General features: G+C 41.3%; 1 protein-coding gene across 9 annotated transcripts in view; it reads right to left on the reverse strand.

The window, feature by feature from the left end:
• LOC124216367 (agrin) overlaps nt 1-23,668 on the reverse strand; it is a 319,987-nt gene that overhangs the window by 162,692 nt on the left and 133,627 nt on the right. For 6 of the 9 annotated variants that reach the window (XM_069135298.1, XM_069135297.1, XM_069135295.1 and 3 more), the window contains exons 2-3: nt 16,689-18,177; nt 2,399-2,434 (exon numbers count right to left, since the gene is read on the reverse strand). The exons of 1 other annotated variant lie outside the window; for it this stretch is intronic. In XM_069135298.1, the coding sequence (XP_068991399.1) occupies nt 2,399-2,434; nt 16,689-17,814 (1,162 nt within the window). In that variant the 5' untranslated portion in view covers nt 17,815-18,177. The remainder of the gene's footprint in view (nt 1-2,398; nt 2,435-16,688; nt 18,178-23,668) is intronic. 2 more of the 9 variants (XM_069135299.1, XM_069135300.1) reach the window with 1 other exon arrangement.

The following is a 23,668-nucleotide window of genomic DNA, read 5'->3' on the forward strand; positions in this document are numbered from 1 at the left end:
TACCTACGTAGATTTCTCGACGTAGAACGCAGTGCAGAATCGTCTATCTAGCGAGCGTTGTACAATTCCCGAGGTGAAAAATATCTTTTATTTGTTACTGAAGTACCGGGCGGATTCAAAAAACGTTATTTCACGCGAAGGTTCTATTTTATCTCCATTTTTTCCCTCGCCTTTTTTTCTTTTCGCCGTCGCGAGGTGGATACGGATCGCGAATTGTGTGAGCGAAGGGTTCGAGGGTGGTTTTGTTCACGTTTTTCCTTTCCCTTTTCCTTTTTTCTTCCTCCACTCTCTCTCTCTTTCTCTCCCCTCCGTACTTCCGACTGCCAATTATTGTTTTCTTACTTTGCTTAATTAATTTTTTCAACCAACCGCAGGGATTTTATCACCGCAACGAACCGAACTTCGCGAATCTCCCGTTTTCCGTGTTGTAGCTGGGCGGGTTATATTATTAGTCAGGCAGGTACTCCGTGGTTTTAGAAGCTTAACATTGCCGAGTAATTTGCATTATTGTATTATTCCGGACAGTAGGAATCCCTTGGCGCGTCTCTGGCTTGTCCCTCGCGAAGGGTGGAGATTATAAACTCCCAATCCGTCTTACGGGGTTGTGGAAAAAAAAAAAAAAAAAAACTCAATTATAAAATTTCAAACAGATTCTTTCTTCGTCTTATTATTTATACGCCACGAACAAACCTTCGCGATTAAAACTACATTTAATCGCGCTGAGCGTTTCATGATTGCATTTTTCCTTAAAAAATGAAAAAGCTCATTATTATACGCCGCGAGACTGTTCCTGGAACTTGATCAATTTTTCAGACGCGATCTACGCCCATTCCTACAATTATTAGTACATATATAATACATACCACGTGACCTGCACGCGTGTGCTTCGCCGGACAGCCCGATCATTTCTTTTATTGTAACTTATCGGAGAATTTTCATTATTCAATTTTGTTCACGCGCGGATGTCTTCATCTATTTTTTTTTATCCTTTATCTCGATTTCGTCAATTTTTTTCCATCGAGAGTTACCGCCGGTGTCCGTATGTATGCGTATTATATCCACTTCCCAATTTATAGTTACTTTCACCCCCTATCTCGTACAATACCGGGGTAGAATATTTTCGGCAAAACTTTTGGCATACCTTTTTTCGCATCGCACTGCTGCAGAATATGTAACCCAAACTCACGCAACTTAAATACGTATATATATACGTATATATAGATATTTGCCCGTGGCGAATGAGGGGCGCCGAATTTTCAAGCCAGCTTTCGAATACTTTTGCGGCAATTCCACTCCGGGCTCTGCGTCAGCTATATTATTTCACGCAGATCAACTGGCTAAAGCGCGGCTTAAGCGTTGTTGAAAATTTGACCAAAGCTCGCACTTTAAAGCTGTATAAAGCGTAGAGTAGCTTGCGACTTGAAATACTACGTACTTATAAACTCTGTCCTAAATCCATTTCCACTTTCCCCTCCTTTATTAATCATCAATTGGTATTTGGTTCGAAGCGGAGGGTGCTTTTTAAAATCGTTGATCAGTAAAATGGAATTTGAAATAAAGACCTCGCGCTGTTTCCTCGAGCAGCTGCTCGAACCCTCTGAAAATTATTACACCGGGGGAGGAAAAATTCCGGCTTATCGGTGCGCGAATAAATTGCGGCCGATTATGCTTTGCCGGTTTTGTGTAAATTTGTCCGATTTCACGGGGCGGTTTTTTCGTCCGTCGTCGATTTTGGCCGCTCGTCGTCGATCGTTCCTCGACATTACGCACCGAAGGGACGACTTTACGCCACCTATAACCTGCACCAACCCCCGATCCTCCGATTTATGACTGGGAATAAATTACCTATCGGTACTTGCATGCAATGAGACTACTTACACGCCAAGATCGAAGGATGCCGGGTAATAAAAGTCACAACACGGAATGGTAATTATTACCGTTGTATCGCACCTTATTTCTTCGCTCGTTCCGTTTTCCGCCGTCGGTAATTAACACTCCCGCTTATAGTCAGTAATTATATAGTAGAATTATTACAGCACTGCACAGAACTCCGAAATCAATGCGATCGTTAAATTTAATCTGATAAATTGCGATCCTGAAGTTTTATAATTTAACAAGCGAAATGTGAGAAACGAATACAGAGGATGCAACGCTATTCTGTCCCAATCAAAAATTGATACGTGTTCGTTATGATGGTTATTATTCATGCAGATCGTTAGTTTTACAGCTTCGATTATACAAATATACACGTGGCTTAAATGTGATTCTTAATTTTGCGTATGCACGAGTAAGAATAAAACCCCATACGATATTGAATACGAATACATTATACATAAGCGAGAATTTATTATTTTATTTATTTATTTTTTTGTTTTTTAATAAAATTATATGAACTTACCCTCGATAACGGGATGCTGGGGCTTATATGACATGTCTGAAATAAAAAATTGTTAGTATTAGTGAAATTAGTTACCATCGCAGTTATTATATGTACATATTACACAGGCATAATGTATTATGTGCAAGACTGGATTATTATAGTGATATTGCGACCAGGATATATAACGTAGCAGGATTCTCACCACCAAATTATTACCCTAGCGAACGATATTACGCAGCTGCATACAGTACGTATCATACTATATATATTTACATTTCGTACGTACATGTATAAGCATGTGCAATTATTACACGAATGCAGCATAGCCAGCACCAAAGTTACATACAATTTCATACAATAATCACTTTCCATGCTTCTACTATAACTTAAACTTGATTTCATTCGATTCTGTATCATCAGCTTCAATTGTTCTCGCCTTTGTTGAGACGATCATTACTGTTATCATTATTACCGTTGCGCATAATGTCCGGCAATTTTGGCGAATCTTTATTACATCGTTTACTTTGTGAGTAGAATTGCAACTGTCGATGTTAATTCAAGCTTAAAGTGAACATACCATGTGAAAATTATTATTGCGGTATCATATGCGTTTTAGCAATAAATTTTCATGCATGTGCGCGTCTGGAGTGAATGCGATCGGCAGATATATACCGTAATATAAGTTAAATTCACCTCGTGACAAAGTATAAGAAACATCGCAATCCAGTTAAAATCGGTTGAACTTATATCACTGTAATCTGTACTCGGATGCGAGAATATTTATTTCGCTAAAATTGTAGCCCGCAGGGCAAGGCGAGGACTCTGGCGTTTCGTTGACGGGGAAAACTGGCGTGACTACTTTGATTTCCATCGTTATTTGAGGCTGCGACCTTCTTTCCGCGGTGTTTTCAGTCCAGCTGTCGGATACGTCGAGCCACCAGAATTATGAACGGTCTGCAGACGTTGTAATTGCACGAGATAAGCCGTTACAAGCAGCGAAACACAGCCGAGTATAATGAAATATCGCGAAAGCACGTGCGGCGTGCAAGGTGTAATAAGAATTCATCCAATCAACGGCTTGAAATTTACAGAGCCACCCGATTATCGCCCTCCCATTTCCAAAGTGTATTTCTATGCGAGCCGATCGTCGTCCAGCCGGGACAATCGTGCTGCAATCGTGCAGACTTGGTGAAAGTCGAGCTTGCGGCGCGCAAAAAGTTCGGGGACGACGGTCGGTGTTAATAATTCTTCGTCACGTCCGGTCGCAGGTGTGCTGGCCCGTCATTTTCCCCGAACAAAGTAGTCCCTGCCTTACCGGCAGCTGTTTGACCCGAGGAGCAAAACTCCGAGGCCTGAAAAGCTCGCCTCCTGGCCTCGTTAATGGACATTTCCGTCTGTGCGGCGGTCGGCGAAACGCCGCAAAGTTCACGCCCGTACATATTATTCATGCGCACGGCTATCCAGCAGTCTTACATATATATGCCCTGGGTCAGAACTTGCGGGAACTTGAAGTTACTTCGATATTTGGACCACGGTGCAGTCTGCAATTCGAGAGCCGCGATCGCCCGCCGGAAATTGCTACTAATTAAAACGCGACCCGTGCTTTCGACGGGATTAATTGTCTCGCTTCTAATTTCGGCAGGACGCCTAAGGGTCGTTTCACGTGGGCACGGATTGATATTTCGATGGTGGGTGGGGGGAGAAATGACGCCCTGAACGTGATTAAAACTTTGGCCGATACACGCTGGGGAGAAATATTCCTGTTCACGTGGTGGAAACACCCGGAGGGGGTGGAATCGGGAGGAAGAAGGTCGCGACCTGGAATCTGGGGGTGATTCTGGCCACTCGCTCTACGGAAACGCCGAATCTGACGATATGTATGCAGCCCGGCTCTCGCGCGAGTTATACCGACCACCATTCCAATATCCCACCAATACTTCCGCCGGGATCGCCGGTTTGACACACACGCGGCGAACAGGTGATGTCAGTTTCGACGCCGATGCGAGCCCCGGGTTTTGGTCGCACGAGTTTTGAATGTATCGGATTTTCTCAAGAGTTATAACGTATGATACCGTGCCACTCGGTGATTAAACCCGGATGACGTCGGCGTTGGTTTCAGACTCTCCCAATTAGTATTTTTACACTCGACCGATGAAAGAATTTATTCAAGGAGGCGTTAAATTTTTGCCCTGAAAAAGATGAGATAATCAACCCTCGTCGAAAATGCCGAATGATCAAAGAATTTGGCTTAATTATTTTTCTGGGGTTAGAATATGAGGAAACTTAATTCGGAGCTTGAATAATGTTACGACTGGAACGTTATTACTGGAAAAATTTGTTCTTAAAGAAAAAATGAATATCGTACAACAATTTTTCACATTCTGACGTCGAAATGTTTCACGTTCTGACAGTTGAAGCATTTGCAATAATCGTTTGTACATTATTTTTCGATACCAACTATTCTCTCCATGCATGATCCGTTGGGATATTGTTTATATTTTTCAGTTCGCAAAATCGATGCAACTTTTCAATGAAAATAAAAAGTCCATCAAGCGGCGATAATAGAATCGAAAATAAACGCAAAAAGTATAACGAGAACTGTAAAATAATGGGAAGATAAAAAAATACTACGTGTACGATTCGTTCTTATAATGTAGGAGGAGCTTTTCGATTTCGGCAGAGTCATTTTTGAACTGGATTCACTCGCAAGAAAACTCCCTAAAATCCATGAAACATCATGCAATGTCAAATTATTCTCTTTAAAACCGATGAACCAGGTTGTTGCTTTTCTTATCTTGAGAATTTTAGGATGACCTCGGAGAGCGAGAGTGCGGAAATTCCTGAAGCTGGTTCCGTAACGTTCCGAGGTTTCCGATCTCTCGGCACCCGGACGGATGGATCGAGGTCTCCCGGCCAATAAAGGGAATTAGGTGTAATCCATACAGTTTCTATCGGACCGCGAAGAGCGTATATTTATCATCTGGCACTCGGCGCGTCCGTGCAATAAACTTTGTCCGTTCTTTAACCGTGTGGCGAGCCTGTGTCCCGAAACACGTTTCACCGGGTCCCGATAGCCGGCAGGATCATCGTGGAAGGAGGAAGGAGGAAGGGGATGAAGTTGGGGTCAAAAGCGCGAGCCGAACCGAATCGAACCGAATCGGAGCGGCAAAGTTTCCCCAATTTTTCCGACGGCTGGTGCAAAGTTTCCCTGAAATATTACCGGAATCAATCGCAACCTTTCGCCGGTAGTTTCCGCGCACGCAGCCCACCGGAGAAATAATAAATTTGAGCCAACGCAACGCAAGCCTCCGGATTGGGGGCAGTTTTCTCTCCTCTCCTCTTCCTCTCTTATGTTCGGCTCGATCGCTTTTCGCCTGTTCCTGTCCCCGACGTCACCCGGCATTATACAACATAGACCGATATCGGTAACAAATAACCCTCCGGATCGGGAAAAAATTTTATTGTCACGCTGTCAGATGCCGTCTTGTGATCCGTGAAACCTTTCTCACCGTTCAGGAGGTCCGTAATTTGAAAATCAACCATCGATCAATTCATATCTGGCTACAACTCAATTTTCGTAATATTTTTTTTTTTTTTTTTTTTTAATTTATAGAACAGAAATTAATGTAATTATCTCCTGGAGTTTTGAAATTCAAAATGGTGAAATATATATACGTGTATATATAATATATAGTTGAAAGGTATACTTTTGACAAATTCACTGACGACTAGATTTTTATTTCAATGCAGTTGATTCAATATTGCCATTCGTTTATCGTAACTTCCGTATCGTTGCAATTTTTAAGAATTTAACGCTTTACGATATTCAAACGATGAAACGAAAAAACTGTCTCGCAATTAGTGGGGTCGTTAAGGATAAATTAGGTAACCAAAGAATGAAACTGAGGGTAAAAAGTATATTTTTTAGAATTCCGAAACGATCTGAGATAAAAATTAAACGCTTGCAGCTCTTACTTTTAACTTTGTCATATATTTTCATTCAGCTTCGATTTTGAGGTAACAAAATGATCTCACTAACCTTTATATAAAAATTCAAATTCGGAGAAATTTGCTTCGAATATTTTCAAAATTATGATTGATCCGAACAATAAACCCAACATTCATCATCAATTCATATTATCGATACCATTTGTTCGCGGTATGAAAATAAAATACAATCTCATGATATTATAAAAAATCTCCCTGCGCTCGTTCAGCAACGTCTGACCAAACGCGGAGTCTCATCACTGCTAAGTAGTATCGCCAGAAACGGAGTGACGAGCAGCGGGAAATTTAAGCATCAAGACGCCGCAGCGGGCTCTGTTCTTATTAGAGGAGGGAATAGAGAAACGGCAGAAGGTGAGAGACGGTTTGACTATTGTCTCTGTGCACGGCTAATTCGAGGATGGCGTCTATGGTATGCACTATACATGATATACAAGCGTGTATAGATATATACGGAGGGCAAAACCGACCTATCCTCAAGTAATTTCGTATTCCGGTGAAACTGCGTTATTAGCCTAGCGTAATAATAATTCATCCGAACCAATTGAAGATGTGGGAGGGTGAGGGTGGGGGCATAAAAGGAGAGGGGGTGCCGTTGGCGTTATCGCGCTAATTGTAAGCTCACCGCGCGTTCGTGCAAGGGGTGTTCAAAGGTCGAGAAGCGAAACGGGATGTTCGAAAATCATTGTGTAAACACAGTTTCGCATTCCGAGGACGCAATTGCCTGTGAAATTTTCTCTAATCGTCGTGTAATTATACGTATAATGTATGAATTTTATTAAAGCGTGTACACGCGGCGAAAGTAACGATGGCGTTGAATCGATAACTCGACACGTTGGTTGATAGAAAAAAGTGTCGTGCGGAGTAAAAAAAAAAAAATAAAAAAACAAAAATACAGCTTTCGTATTACGACTACTGCTGTATGAGGAAAAAATCCCGTCGAAGCAATCCCGTGAAATGAGGAAATCACGCTCGTCACGTTTCATCCTGACGGATAAAAATAACTGGGCAAAAATCTCGGATAGTTCTTAAGTACGCAATAAAGCCCTACGAGGCATAATAGTACATTATGTAACGAGGGAATAATCGACTTTTATACGGTCTCATATTTTTTCGCAAATGTGTTAAGAGGGAATAATATTGCTAGTTTCGTCCCGTTTTTACGTTCGAAAAATTGAACATCACGGTTGAGTCGGGGATAAGTACACATTACGGGTTTTTCATAACGAAGTCAATTTTCGTTTTTCCAAAATGTTACCCCTGAAAATTTTGTCTCAGTTAAGAGAAAGATTTTGGGCAAAAACGAGTGTTCCGCGTTACGTGGAAGATCGTTGTCGTTTGATTTCTTTTCCTTTTTTTAAATTTTTTTCGAAGATCGGGTCCAGCCGTCCTGATGAAATACGGAGGGTTGCGGGGTGTGGGAAAGGGTGCAACGAGAGAGGCGCGGGGGTGGTGGTGGCTGAGCGTCGGCAAGGCGAAGCCTACAGGATGACTTTGCATGTAAGACACGTCCGCGTCTCTGCCTTTATGAGCGCACCCCGCCTCCAGCCTCCGGAGAAACCGGAGCGGCATGTCCTCGTGTTCAAAGCCCGCAGACTCGCCGGAATCCATTGGGATTAGGGTTACCCCGATCATATTAAACGCGGGATCGCGAATATCCGCCACCCCCGATCACCCGCTGTCTTTGCGTGCGGAAGTGACGCCCGCGGATATTCGCCGAAAGCCAACACAGCATCGTAACCCTCTTCAATTTTCGCGCTCGCAAATTAGAGATCGAGTTGTCAAAGCGGCGGAAATTTCAGGCGCAAGGACGAGAGTATAATTGGCGAAAATTTGAATGACGCGGTCCAGTGCGGTTGAAATAAGCGACGGTTGATTTCTTGGATGAAAAATATCGCGTGATTTTTCATTGTTTAATGCGCAGGGCCCGGATCGATAGAGCTTTGAAAGCTCGATGCCGCATGCATGGATATATGCATACTCGAGAAAAAAAAACTTATCTTATACGGAAATGCGATTGGTGGTGGTTTCTTGTTAAAAGTTTGCCCAAAAAATGTGAAAACTTGGACGGAAGCTGTATACAGTTCTGTGGGAAAATTTGTCGGATTAGGGATCAGGGATCAGGGATTAGGGATACCCAAGATCGTATGATTAAACGGGATTCTGCTCGTGGTGCGGAAAGTTCGTTACTGCGTCTTCTTATCTTCACCTAGGATCCAGGGAATCAGGATACGATAGCCGAACTATAACACGTGTAAATGTGAACGATGAAAAATTTTCTCCCGAGCAAAGGGTGGAGAAAATTCCCGAACCCCAAGGGCGGAAACTCATCGAGCTTTTCTTTCCACGAATTTTGAATTATTTCGACTAGCCATTATCGCTTTCGCCTCGGTTATCCGCGTGTCTTTTTCTCCTTTTATAGCGAAGAAACAGCGTCGAAGAGCGAGAGAGTGGCGTAGAATCGAGGGATAAAAAAGCCCCATCGAAAGCTACAGCTAGGGGTGGGTAAGCAGGATTTATCGATGTTAGACTTATTAACTCCGGATTGGAGTTAACATTAATCTTGGGACGAAGCTGCTCGGTGGCGGTGGTTGTAGATTGACATTCTCACTCCCCCATTCTCTTTCCCTCTTTCTCTGCCTCGAGCAAGTAGAATAGCCAGACGGTAGAACGGTCGAAATATCGAATTATCAAAGCTCTTTGACTACAGCTATTCGAAAATTATTGTGCAACAAGGAAGGTGCTTACTAATTTTTAAACACCTATCCTACCTTCGTCATAAAACCATATTCGTTTTGATTCGATCAGGTCTAGTTTTTATGTCACATTTACTGCCAGGAAAATTGAATGTTTATTGTTTTGACTCACCTTTTTCGATTCAGGGTGTTTTGTTAATTACTATAAATACCATTTAATTATTTAAAATAAATAACACAACAGCCTGAATAAAAAACGCCAAGTCAGAACGATGAACGTTCAATTTTACTGGCAGTAGCTGTAACACAAAAACTAGACCTGATTGAAACAAAATGAATATGGCTTTACAATGAGAGTAGATGAGTGTTTTAAAATTAGTAAGCACCTTTGTTGTTACAAAATTTTGTTGACCACTGTACTGTAACACTATAATATATATCATATATAACCTCGGTTTTGTTCATAAGAACTATAGTTTTCAAAATACTAAAAAAATGATATTACAATAAAACCATTCGCACCTAAAATATTCTAATATTAATTCCATTGCACTGAGCCTTGTTCCTAGCATAATAAGTTAAAATTTTTCATCTTACCCCCCAAAAAATGAATATTTGGCGGGAAGTGTAATTTGACCGTTTTATCGTTTGGCTATATTCCACTACCTTTTAACACCCACTGGAATTCGGCATTCCGGCAAGAAAACGCGAGGCGTCGACTGTCGAACATTCTCAAGCGATTGCGTCGGTATATCGCTGAAAGTAACACCTTGTACAGGGATTTTACGATCGCGGTGAAATCGCCCACTCGAAACTAATACTCTGCACGGCCTAAGTAGGCCGCAGATTCTCAGTTGATGCTATGTAAAGACATAATACGTTTCGCTACCAGCCGTTGTAACCACCCGCTTAACCGACTCTGCATGTGTCTGGTTGCAGCATGTGAGCGTGGCTCCATGTGTTTATACACCCGCATACATAAACATGTATATTTATACATGCACATGTGCATACATATACCATAGATATATGTGCGTACGCATGGGTTTATACCCATGGCTTATTGTAGCGAACGAGTAACGGCATCGCCGGCCCTCGAGGCATTTCAGTTTCGGTTTGGGAACGATAAACCCGTCACGTAGACACCATAAACAACCATGGGCTGTGCGACGTCCCGGTGCCGAGTCTCCCTTGCGTCGTTTTAGCCGTCGCGATTTATTTCCTCCGTCACCTTTTCTCTCTAGCGAAGTTGGAGATTTTTTATTTTTTAATTTTTGTTTGTCTTTTTTTTTCTTTTTTTTTTTTCTTTGGGTAGGGATGCCAATTTGGATATCGGCGAACGGCTCTGATATTTTCCCCTGGCATTGGATAATAAAACGGACCACGCTACGAATATATTTTATACGTACCAAATTGCATTTTCATTTTTCACCTACTCGGAACGCGCGGATTACGTCTGTTGAAAAATCGAACCCATATTTCAGTGAACGATAAAGTAAATTTTATTGTGCTTTAGGGAAGGAGCCTGAACTCTTTCGGATATCTGGACAACAATATTGTCGAATTCGGTAATCTAAGAAAAAAACGAATTTAACTTCAACCCATAGATATATATATATATATGTGTGTATTCGTATGTATAAGCAAGTAACGAACACGATGATGGGAACAACAACGGCATGAGCAAAGGTCATGTATATGCATAATAATAATAATCATTTTATGGGGGTAGTTTCCGGTGTCCGGCTGAATAATCGATCGAAATTTACAGATTGTTCGTACAACAGGCATTTGGAAGGGTGATGGGCGCCTAGGCGTCGGGTTGATGCGAAATCGAATTTCTGGAAATCCAGATGCAAAATTCTGTCGCTGCTAGATCAGGGTGGAAATTCCAGTGCCGTTAAGCCCGGTGACGTGAAGAGAAGCCAGAGCTAGCCAGGATACGGTAAATGTATTGTCGACGGACAATGCCGGGGCTGATTGCGGGCGGTCAGGCGAAAACTTGACCCGAAAATAAACTGAATCGGTCAAATGCTGTCCACCCTCGGCAAATGCAGCCACTCGGAATGCTCAACAGGGTTCCGAGGTTCCAGCCCCTCGCCTCGCGGTCGGTTGGTGTGTGTGTGTGTGTGTGTGTGTGTGTATATATATATACATCCATGCATACTCACTCCGCACCCTCTGTATATTCCACCATTGTTGAATCAAGTGCTCCACTCTATATCGCTACTGAAATATCTGCATGTATTTCTCTGCAGCCCATTCCGCTGCTCGCTCAACCACCGCCTGGCCTGACTGTCTAGTGACTACCGAATGCTGCAGTTTGCGGCCTGCGGCCTTCGAGTGCCGCGCGATCGACGCGTTTTAGACGTTTCAACCTCGTTCCGAACGTTTTTTATACCCCCGTTCCAATATTCATCATCCTCAGGATATCTGGTTCGAATTACATGCGAACCCAACCGACTTCAGACCTACACCATTTCTCATTTTGTACAACATTTGTTCCGAAATTTTTCCAATTCTGTGACAATACCCTGATATTTTTCAGATTTCTTATTCAACCGATCAATTATTTATAAATATTTTAAGTGATTTTGAAAAGGACCTTCTTTAGAATTCTCAAATAATTGACAGATGCTGTATTTTCTATTTCAAACATTTCGAGACCGGGCTCATGTTAAGCCGATTTTTTTCTATTTTTTATTTTTTTTTCTTTCCAACACTTTAAATTTTTTGAGCCGACTAAAACATTGTTTTATTGGTCAGAAAACTCCCGGAAAATTCTCGTACTTTCTATTTTTCAATTAAAACATATTTAGACCAGTTTTATTACGGAGCGATTTGTGTCTATTTTTTTATTTTTGCACATTCAACTCTTTTATCAAATTCATAATGAAACCAGTCTAGATATTTTCTAAGTGAAATATTGAAGTTTTAAGAATTTTTCGGGAATTTTCAGACCGCTCAAACAATGTCTTAGTTATTTAGTTATGTAAATAGTACACACTGTACAGTAAAATTTCAATTTTTCTTCTTTTCCGTTCCGTCAGAATCGTAGTGTCGATTTTTCGAATAATCGAAATCGTGCCATTCTTCTTCGAATTTCCAATGCTTCTCCTGGACGTGAAAAAATATCAAGGCCCGAGATTTTCGTGTACGAAACAAGAGACACTCATGAGTCGGGAAAAATTACAATTTTAATGGCTAACGTCGAGAATCCGTGTAAAATTTGCTTTGCAGTGTAAAAAGTCTTTTGTTTTATCGCGTGGACTTTATTTTTCTCTCAATTTGATATTTTTTTTTTTTCAGTAATTTCGACATTTATTGCATCATAATAATTTAATAGTTTTTTTTCAAACTGGTCAACAGACGGGTTCTCGACGAAAAAAACCAATAAATACACATCGGCTATCATGCTCGTTTTTACTAAAATCATCGTCACAATTGAGCTGTTTTAAATACGTTAATAAATTCACTTTACGCAACGTTTAATTTTTGTTATTGTAATTTTTTCCAGCGATTCCTACGTCAAACGTAGCTACCGTGCAAAGTTAAAAGACTTCCTAACGCGAATTATTGGCTTTTGAATTAAGCTTTACGGGCCGGAAAACATCGTTTCTCATCAAACTTCCATCGACGCAGTCACGTGCCCAAAACGTCGGAGGGTATTCGTTGGAACGGGTGAAGAATAGAGACGGTGGGACGAAAAATAGCTACGGATCGTAATAGGAGCAATGAGAGAAAGTGGTGGTACGGAATAACAATACGATTCAACGTCAAAGAAAGGGTAATAATGCAGGAGAAGAAGAAAAGTGCCGGGGGAAGCGAAAAAACAGAGAGAAAAATAAGAGAAAAAACAAAATAAATAAAAAAATAAAAGCAAAGTTCGAATTTCAAATCAGGACTGGAGGCATTCATCAAAATTCAGTCTCTTTGTATTTATGTACGTGGTTTATACCTGAGCGCCACCCGTCGGGGATCTTGAAATCAGACACTTTATATTCTTTGGGACTCTGGTAGACTAACAAGGCCACGACGCTTCTAAATCTCCTGTTCCTTTCTCGTAAGCGATAAAATGAAGAAGAAGTACGGACAGTATTTTCGTTCCTTCGTCCTAGGCCCCCTTTTCCTTTTCATCTTATTCTCTTCCTCGTTCATCTCCCGGCCCTGCGCGTACGTATAAGGTACAGGATCGTAAGGGATGCAGGGCCACGCGAATCGCGACCCGTGTAAGAAAAAAGCTTCGAGAGTGAGCGAGCGAGTGAATGAGTGAGTGCGTGTCACGTGCCAAGCATTTGTATTCGGATACCGAGTGTGCCTTACGATCGTTCGCCTATTCTTTTCTTATTATTATCCTCCGCTCCAACGAAATGCACGAGATGAAATTGATCCCGAGATGAGGATTTTATCCGCGCAATATAGATTCCGTACATGCGACGCGATATTATAAAGCAGATATCTGATACTCACCGTAACCCGCTCTTATAAATCATGACAATTTCCCCGATTAGTAAGCCCGCCGTTTCGGGCTTTCCTGTAACACGCTGACTTAGCATATTCGGATCGCACGTCTTCTTTCACTTCGACGTAATACTTTCATCCTGTACGCAATACACTTTTCATCATGCGAATCTGTTTCCAAGACAAACGGGACGATTGAATCGTTCAAAATTCAGCCGCCGCGCCGATAAAAATTTTTACGTGCCACCCGACTTCCAGGCTGCCTCATAGTTTTTGCCACTCGAATAAGGCGGAAAATTACGTGAACGCGTCTTTTAACATGCGTCAGACGCTACATTCGAGGGGAAAAGTAAAGTAAAGTAAAGTAAAGTAAAGTAAAGTAAAGTAAAGTAAAGAATCGCGACGTCCAAGTTCGAAAGAAAATTTTCAGACTTATGGGAAATTCGTTATCTTTGAAATGCCCCCTTTCGAAATGTTTCCGCGGAAAAATGTAGAAAAATTTATGGAAAAAGTTACACGAACTTTTATTGTTATTATTATTATTATTATTATTATTATTATTATTATTATCATCATCGTCATAGTCATCATCATCATTATTACTATTATTATACCCTGCACGTGTGCGACAACTTTTACAGTAAGTTATTCTTTATCCCAGGATAATATAGGGCGAAAATAAAGTTTCGTTGAATATACGAATTTTTTGGTCGAAAATTCATTACTCTACGTTGACAAAATTTTAAAAACATTGGGTTGTAATTATTTTTCTTTGAAAAAAAAAAAATCAAATAAAACAAGTGACGTTACCGTTATTGATGTAAAAAATTTTCACCGAAATCGAGAAAATCTGAATGAACCGTTTGGCTTGCGAATAGGAGACGTTCTCTCGCTTCTACAAAGGCAGACACAAGACAAACAATGCTAAGAACATCAAGGTTTCAACGTTTGACCAAGAAGTTCCCTTGGGATCTCAAAGGGTCAAGGCTTACGCAATCCCTCGGGCGGTTGGAATCTCCACGTTTTCTTACTTTCATTTTTCAGGTCATGAAAATGCGATGAATTTATTTAGGTCGGTACTCGGGTGTTCGGAGGTGAAATTCGAGTAGGTACCTGTAGGATGGATGGAAATTTATCTCCAGGATAAACAATACCTCCTCCTTTTTCTTCTGCTTTTTTCTTAGTTGTTACAAAGATATTATAATACGCGTTTTCAGAACGCGAAGCGAGAATATAATAGCGAGTACGTATATAGGAATTACAGAGTTGAAGGGACGGTTGCACGATGTTAAACTTATACATCGGGGTGTTTCAAATAAAATAAAATATCGGTCTTCTTACGAGCAGACGAAGAAGAAGCCTGCTTCTAGTCTAAAACGAAGCCTCGAAAAGACTGGGCACTGTAGCTCAACTTTAAGGCCGATCCGTTTTGATTTTTGTAGGAAAAGAATCGAGAAGTCATTTTTAGAACACGTTCAGCATGAATTGTTTGTTCTTTTTTTTTTTTATTTTTGTTCGGCTATAAACTATCTTCTTGACATCCACCACGAGAAAATACTCGTTTGGTATGATCGTTGAAAATTAATTTGCATAATTTTTCAATGCCTATTGAAAATAACGACTTATGTACATATGTCGAAGATTATTGTTTATTCCCGACTCAATTGTAATGTCAACTTTTTCGATCTGAAATGCGGGATAAAAGTAACATATTTTGAGCTCTCAACTTTTACCGGAAAAATATATGTCACTTTTGTCCCTATTTTCAGGTCGAAAAAGTTACCACCACGGTTGAGTCGGGAATAAACAATAATCTTACAATTAAACAATTGTAAGTCGTTATTTTCAATAAACATCGTAAACAACAAGTGAAAATTAATTTTCGACTATCATACCACACGAGTATTTTCTCGTAGTGGATGTCAAAAAGATAGTTTATGGCGAGGAAAAAACAAAAAAAAAATCGTGCTAAATGTGTGCTAAAATCGACTTCTCAATTTTTCAATTCGAAAAATCAAAACGGCTCAGCCTAACGCTTGAGATATAGTGCCCGGCACTTTCAAGGCTTCGTTTTAGACTAAGAGCAAACATTTTCGTCACCTGCTTGTAGGAAAATTAAAAAAATTTTCATTTCAAGACACCCTAATATATATATATATATGTATGATATAAAGGATGACCGATATCTGTATTTAATTGCGACTTCTGACAGTGCGGGACACGCATAAATATCGAGGCACGAGAGTTAGACTATTAGCGATCCGGTACCGGGAAGCCATAACCGCGCCGCAGGACTGCCATTAATTATTTTAGGGTCTAACCGTAGCGGACAGCTAACCGTCCCGAATCGCGATCAGTGCTCGGGGAAAACACGTAGGGAAGATACGTTAGCGATGATATAACTTTACCCCGCGGTTTTATACGCAGGATTGACAGTCTTGGCACGTAGGCGTAAACCCGGTATACGTGTATACATATTACATGTGCAACCATGTGCGCACGCACACACGGGGAAAAATTCTGGCGGAGGAATCTCAATGCGTAGAAAAAGAATGGAACAAGAGTGAAGAATAAGAGAAAAGAAACGCGGAGCAAAAACAGGAACAAATAAAAACAAAAGATATTGCCGCTGGCACTCTTGCCGCAGTTTCAAAGCCGCGAGTTGTCTAAATACTTATTTCGATCATTTTTTCTCACACCTTGTGAACGTTTGCCAATTTTCAAAAAACGGTGAGAACGTAATCGCGTCATTACAGCTTTTGTTTCTGTAATGATCTTGGAATCTTCTTAGGGCCTAGATTATTTAGTAGAAAAAGAGTGATCGCAGAGATACCAAAGCGGTTAAGACGCGCTGTTCAGAATTTTCGCTAAAAATTTTCACCGATCTTAGTGTTAATTATACACTCGTGTAACTCGATGTAACGAATTTGTATCGACGTAATTTTGGGAAAGAAAATTATCGAGAGAGAACAAAGCTTACCAGAGTTAACGCGATAAAAATGAAAAGGTTTTTAAGCTCGTGCAAACGGCTATACAGCAATAATTCAAAGTACCACGTGCTTCGAGAGATTTACATCTCAAACAGTATCGACGTCAATTACAACAGCAAATACACAAGACAGACCGTACACGTAGGTATTACTCACAGTTAAAGTAGAGTAGAATTCCAGCAACGAGGACGAAAACGACTACGAGAAGAACGAGTAGAAGCAGAAGAATGGTTGGCCTGCACCAGGGACTCTGTCGAGCCTCGGTTTGTCCGCCCTTGGGCGTCCTCTTCTGCTCAACGACGCTCGACTCGCCGCTGACGTTGACAACGACACCCTTGTACGTGTACTGGGGCAATTTCTTATCGGCAAGAAACCCGTGATCGTCTTCGGGGTCCGAGTAGACCCCGTATGCCTCAAAGTTGCTCTTCCTATACCCGTTCGCCTTCTCCAAATTGGCCTGATCGGGGTCCCGATGTCCGGTCCTCGCGTCCCTGCCGCTTCCCTCCCCAATTTTGAGGGTCTGTTCGTACCCCTTGGGCCCCTCGAACCTCTGGGTGTAGCTCTGCGGCGCTATGTCGTATTTCGGATCGTAGGCCGCGGCCTGAAACCCGGCCTTCTCGGCCAGGTCGTACCCCTTGGGTCCCGTCTCGTACCGAGGAAGGGTCCCGTAGGCCTTGTTGCCGGGGTGAAACTTGGGGTCGTACTTCCTGGGATCGACGTCCCCGCCGGTCGTTCCGAGCTCGTAGGACGAGTCGTGGGTCCGGATACCGGACTCGTAACCCTTCGAGGTCACCGGGCCCCGTTCCTTTTTCTCGAGCTTGAGCGTCTCCTCGGCGTACCGAGCCTCGTACTCGAACTCGGGTTCCCCGATCTCCCGCGAGTACCGCCGTCCTTGCAGGTACTTCGCCTCGTAGGGGGCGTCTAGGTCCGATTCCTGATAGGCCCGTCTATCGTACCGGGGCCCGTTCTCGTCTCGCTCGAGGGCCGCCGACTTCCGGTCCAGGGTCCTGCACCCGTAGGCTCCGGAAGCCTCCCCCTCGTACTCGAAGTAACGAGATGACCGCCTCTCGCTTCCATAGTCCATCGAGCCCTCGACAACGTTCGGCAATTTGCTGTTCAAGTTTTCTCCGTTACCTAGACCTCCTCCTCCGTTCACGTGGCTGCTGCCACCGCAACTCTCGGCATGCTCGACGAGGTTCGGTAATCTCGACAAGGGGTTGTTACTACCACCGCCCGGCGTGTTTTCGGTTAGGTCCAATTTCAGTCCGTTGTTTCGTCTCATTTTTATTAACGATTTGCATCGTTGCTGATCACTGCTTTACCTTTTTTCCTCATTAATTGCAGTTCTTCGATGCAGTTTTTACGTTTCCTCTTCTTACCCTTCTTCTTATATCTCCGATGCGGCGGTTTTCATCGCCGTTGGCTCTCTTCTTTCGGTGTACAGTCTCGCAATGACGAGACCGACGTATGCGGGCGCCCTTTGTACACTCACGAATTACAAACTGCCAGCCCGCACCTTGGGGTTGGTTGTTTGGTTGGTTGGTTAGTTGTTAGTTGTTAGTCGTTAGCTTGTGCAGGTTAGCGGTGCGAGCTTCGTGCAGGTTTAGTTTGTTAGAAGGGCGCAATTAGCGCGGGCAAGACCAGTCTGAAAAAAAGAAACAGAGAAAAACTCCGTTAAGTACAATAATATGTCTTATGTACCTCACATGCTTGTGAGAAGACACATTTCCAAATTTCACCTCATGCGATTCGTCCGCAATTTATGCTTAAATTGATATCTGGATTCACAATCGCAAAAAGGGTAGCGAATTTTTTTTTTTTTTTTCAACCGTAAATATACCAAAAGCAATGAATTCGAAGTCATTGTATATACCTGTATAATCGTACTGATATTTCCTCCTTTCTTTCCACAATTCTATTCAGTAATGAGAGATTGCGGCAATCGGAGCAACCGCAATATTGACCAGCGTTGTATCATGTGTGACGAAGGTGGACACCGGAAAAAGGAAAAAGTTTTCGCATATCTTCGATATAACCGACATTAATCACAATACTCATAAAAAAAGGGACACGCAGTAGACCAGAGTATTTCATCTAGTCAGAAACATCGAATCAAATGGACCACACATGTCACACGAGGATCATGGGATTCCAAATACTGACTGTGAAATCCATCTACATCTTATCGATCTTCAACACCACCGACTTTGATTCATCCATCTTGGAACGCTGATGGCGCATATCGTATCCATGGTAGGGTTATTACATTTTCGAATTATCGACAAATAAATATTGTTTCAACTTTCAACTATAAATTCATTTCTCAATTCTCAGCGTATCTTAACAATGACTTGATAAGAAGAGGAAGTGACCAGCGTTTTTTTATATCGCATAACGGCGTATTTTGAAGTGTTTTTCATGATTGTTGAACGGATGAATGAGCTATGTTCCTTTTCTGTTATTGTACCATAGCTAAATAAAGTTCACAATTTATATTATTAATAGCTCTCGTGAATTAACGACAAGTCATTTGACATTACCGTGTTTTCTCCACTTGTTTTATTTGAGTATATATCGTGGTAAATTTAGTCAAGTAATCGAGAATTGATACATTCTAATAATAGTAAAATTCTACCTCGGATACGAGGTGAAAAGGCATATCGGATGGCGATTTTCCTCTCGTCTTCAGCCCGATTACATTCGCGACACGCGATCCGGCAGTATAATGATATTCGAATATCCTAGCCGCTTGAATTGGGATTGGAATCAATTACCCTTCGTGCACCATTGAAGCGGGCTTTCGGCTAAATCTTCATCGGGATGGGTATTATTTAACAAACATAACAACTCCTAGGTCCGCATGTGTGTAACACAGCTCCTCGCGAACAACGGAGGTAATTATTCTCGGCTTCTATTCACCTTCGACGTGTAGCAGGATCTCCAATCCCTCGGGTTCCACGGGGTTAACCCGATCCAGATACTTAATTACCATTAATATAAACGGAGTTTGTGGATGGCTAGCGGGAATTCGCCGATCGAAACCATCGGGGCCAAATCCTCTTCGCGTTTCGTCCTCGAGGTAACAATTATCGGAATTACATTAAAAGGAGAGGAAATGGAAATCGAGCATGGAGTTACGATCGAAACTGAGTTTTACAAGTAAAATATTGTACGTTGTAAGTATTGCTGGGAAATTACAAAAATCAAAAACGAACAGGTCCGAACGGGATGCAGTAAATGTCTATACGTTCGTGGCTTGTAAAATTTTCAACGGGCTAACCAAAGTAATAAATTTAACACCTAAAGGCGGGGAGTTCGAAGGAGAAGGTTGTTCTGCATGCAAATATCATTAGTTCCGGGGTGTAACTTCATTTGCGTATATTAAAGGGGTGGATAGCGCGCTTTATGCAAACCAGGCTGCGGAAGAGGAGAGTAGAAGAAGAGGGAAGAGAGAGAGAGAGAGAGAGAGAGAATGAAAAAATAACGAGAGTTGAAATATGAATAGCGAGAAGTTGGCGTTAATTATAATCGGATCGAATAATGACGGATGCGTGACGAAGGATTTTGCAATGAGGAAAAATCGGGGAATTACTGAGAAATAAAGAGAAAGCAAACGCACGAAATCGGTAATGATCGTTATATTACAAGACTAAACGGTCGGGGAATGAGATGACTGGTGAGATATTGTGAAAAAGAAAAACAAAAAACAAGAGAAACACAAAAAGAAAAAAGAAAAAAAAGAATCGAAGCCTAAAGAAAAATAATCGGCGAAAAGAACCGACGGAAGAAAATCCACAATAAGATACGCTCTCGAATGTACGCGCCATTGAACTTTACTCGTTTTACGACTTCACGCCTGAACGAGTTACGGCAAAGCGTACCTACTGCTTCCTGAAAAATCTGCACTTTACATTTTTACGGAAAATTATGGCGAGTAAGAAGAAGAAGAAGAAGAAGAAGAAGAAGAAGAAGAAGAACGAGAAGAAGAAGGAGAAATATAAAAATAAAATGAATTTTCAAGAGATGGAAAATGCTGCTTTAATGCTTCGTTGTTAAATGTTTCTTTTTTTTTTTCCTCTCATTCTGTGGTTCGTCAGTTATAAAAAAATCAATAAAAATAACAGTGGTAATAAAACTACGATGCAGTTGTTTCCCGATTTTAAATAGCAAATTATTAGCGTCGGGGGTTTCTTATCGCGTATGCGAAACGCGGATGTTGTTATCGGGAACATTAATAAATGTATAACCCATTCGTTTAATAACGTTTTGAGCTCCGATACAGTCGAAGATGAAACAAACTCCGTTATATCCAAGGAATTGGTATCGCCCTAACTATTTCATTTAATGAACCGTCGTCGAAACTTTCGAAGGTATTTGAGGGGTTTGCGGATGGTACTATATTAAGGGAGTGGGAAGGGGGGGGGGGGGGGGGGGGGGAAGAGGGTCTGAATTTCTGACCCCCTCGATCCCCGGCTGAACTGAGATCCTTATGTACGTAGGTACGTCTGATATCCGTGTGTACGTAGTTATGTACTCGGGTTATGTATAAACTCGAACGATCTACTTTGTCCGAGATGATTCGCCGAGAAATTTCTGCAGCAACACCGCACACCGCTATTAATTTCTCGTTCTAATTAATATTACATACCCGTATAAATCCTCGTACAGTGATATGTATACGTACACATTATGCATGTATTATATACTCGTACACATATACTCTGCAGAACAGGAATGACGGACCATTTCAAGTTATCTGCTTGCTATACTGCTGCTCACCCCGAGGGAAGAAAAGTTTATTTTCTCCTTATTCCGCTTCTCCTACGTTACTACCTTCCTTTGCTTTCTGTTTTTTTTTTTTTTTTTTTTTTTTTATTTATTTGTTTATTTCTTTTTTTTTTTTCTTATCAGATTTTTTTTCCGCTGTTTCTTCCCTCTTTCAATTTCTTACCCCGGATTACGGTCCTCGTTTTTCTTTTAGATCAAGTATATATCGTACCGTACAGCGAAGAAGTTTTGATTTAATGATAAAGTACGCGTTGTAGTTATATAATATATATACAAGGTAGAAAAGGTCTGAGGTACTTTGGTCGAGGAAAATGCACAAGTATATAAACTGCCGCAGCTTCACCGGACATTGTTTTTAGTATTGAATTTTTCACCACTAAAATTAAAAATGTCGCAGCGTAAAGAATACAGAGTATGAAACAGAGTAGGAATAAAAATTTTAATTGTTAAGAATTTTAACAAACTCTGCGATATAATAATGCATCGTGTATTGCATATCAAGATTTTGGAATCAGATGCATCTTTATGGATACGGATGGGATTGAAGGTAGAGAAAAACAAACCGCACATCTCGATAAAAATTTCATAGCATCAAGTTTTCTCAGTTTTATATTGTCTCGTTCTCTTTGTCCTTCTCGCCAGTATTTATATTCCCATTTGAACCCGTTTATTTGACGATTTGGCCCGTGGCGAAGCACCGCGACGACGAGCGTTTATATCTCTGCACCCGCAAGCTCAGTTGCATAAAAAGTTTTGAATTATTTATGTTTTTTCCAGGGTGCGTGGAAGCGCCACGGTGCGGCGGTATGCAAATGCATCGGGTTGCGATATTTTTTTTTTTTGTTTTTTCTTCGGTTTTTCCACCTTTTATCCGCCGCACCCCGCGGCCCTTCCATTTTTTACCGCACCTTTGAATGGCAAATGCAAACGTCCAACGTCATCTCTATACGCGCCGCTTTTCCCAGCTTTTCCCGCACTCTTCAACACCGTTGTTTGCAATCATGGGGAAACTGCATACATGTATACATTATACGCACATTATTCCACAGCGAGGAATTTACAAACGGGGAAACGGATCGCGGGAAAAATCATTATCTCGCCTGCATCCGGTTTATACGCGTTGCCGGTGCAAACCGATGGTTGGAATACATCGACCCTCGAGCCGTAAAGGGAGCTCGAATCGCTGCTTTTAACTCCCGTGAATCACGACCCGCCAAGGGATGGAGCGATATATTGAAGGGGATGGCTGGCAGGAGTCTGCATTAGACTGATTGTCAGCGACGCGGTAACGAACCTCAGTCAATTCACTTTACAGCTTCGCTGCAAATCTCGTCGTGGGAATCTCGCGTTTGCCACGCTCTACGTGAAATGTTTTATTACGCGTGCTGGAGCGAAAGAATCGCGAGCATTTTCAATGATTTATCTATATACGTATGTACACTGAAAGAAATTTTTAGTTCCGGTTACCGCTCATTCCTTAACTATTTTCAATTTTTTACCACAATCGAAAAATATAGTTCTAGGTAGAAAATGAAAATTAGGTTTCTAGCTGTTACCGGAAAGTCTAGTTTCCGTTACCGTTCTTTCTCATTACGATCAGTGTTGCTATATTTTCTTGCAACCGTTGCGAAAATTTGTTTTTTTTTCAACGATACCTGTTTTACTGAATTTTTCTAGTTACTGTAATAAATTAAATTTTTCTCAGTGAAACGTAGAGAAAAAGGATTGTTTGAATTCACAAAATATGGCGAAAGAAATTTCATTTGATTCAACAAAAAAGGCGATCAGAACAACACGTTGTATTATAAATTTTTTTTTTTTTTTCTTCTGTTTTTGTTCAGAAAATGCGGACAGAATTGCCGTGATTAACGACGGTGATTTTTGAATGTTCGTTCCCGCCGCTCAAAAATTATTACATCCATTATCTACTCTTGAGATTTCGTATTTTCTCACCATTTGTCAAAGTTAACTCGCCGTAAAAGTTAATTCCCTTGAGAGGTATAATTCACGCGTCTGCGCATCAGTGTCGAAATGATGCCGGAAAAGAAAGAGGATAAAAAAAAAAATGTGTACACATATATAGATAAACTGATCGAGCAACCTCTCTTTCTGCACAAATTTTGCCGAAAGAACACGGAGAGGATCAATCTCTGCCAGGCTGAAAGTAACAGGTTTAAAACGAGCTTTACATAATACAGCAAGCCAGAAGAAGGAGCAGCAGAGAAACTTGTCATCCTTTTTCATCCCCGGATCTGCATCTCGGTCCCAAATATTTCGTAAAATAAATTTCAGCTCGTTTGATTTTTTTTTCTTTTTTTTTTCTTTTTCGAAATGCAGTCGTTTTCCAT

This window comes from Neodiprion pinetum, chromosome 4 (assembly GCF_021155775.2).
Source record: "Neodiprion pinetum isolate iyNeoPine1 chromosome 4, iyNeoPine1.2, whole genome shotgun sequence".
Classification (NCBI taxonomy): domain Eukaryota; kingdom Metazoa; phylum Arthropoda; class Insecta; order Hymenoptera; family Diprionidae; genus Neodiprion; species Neodiprion pinetum.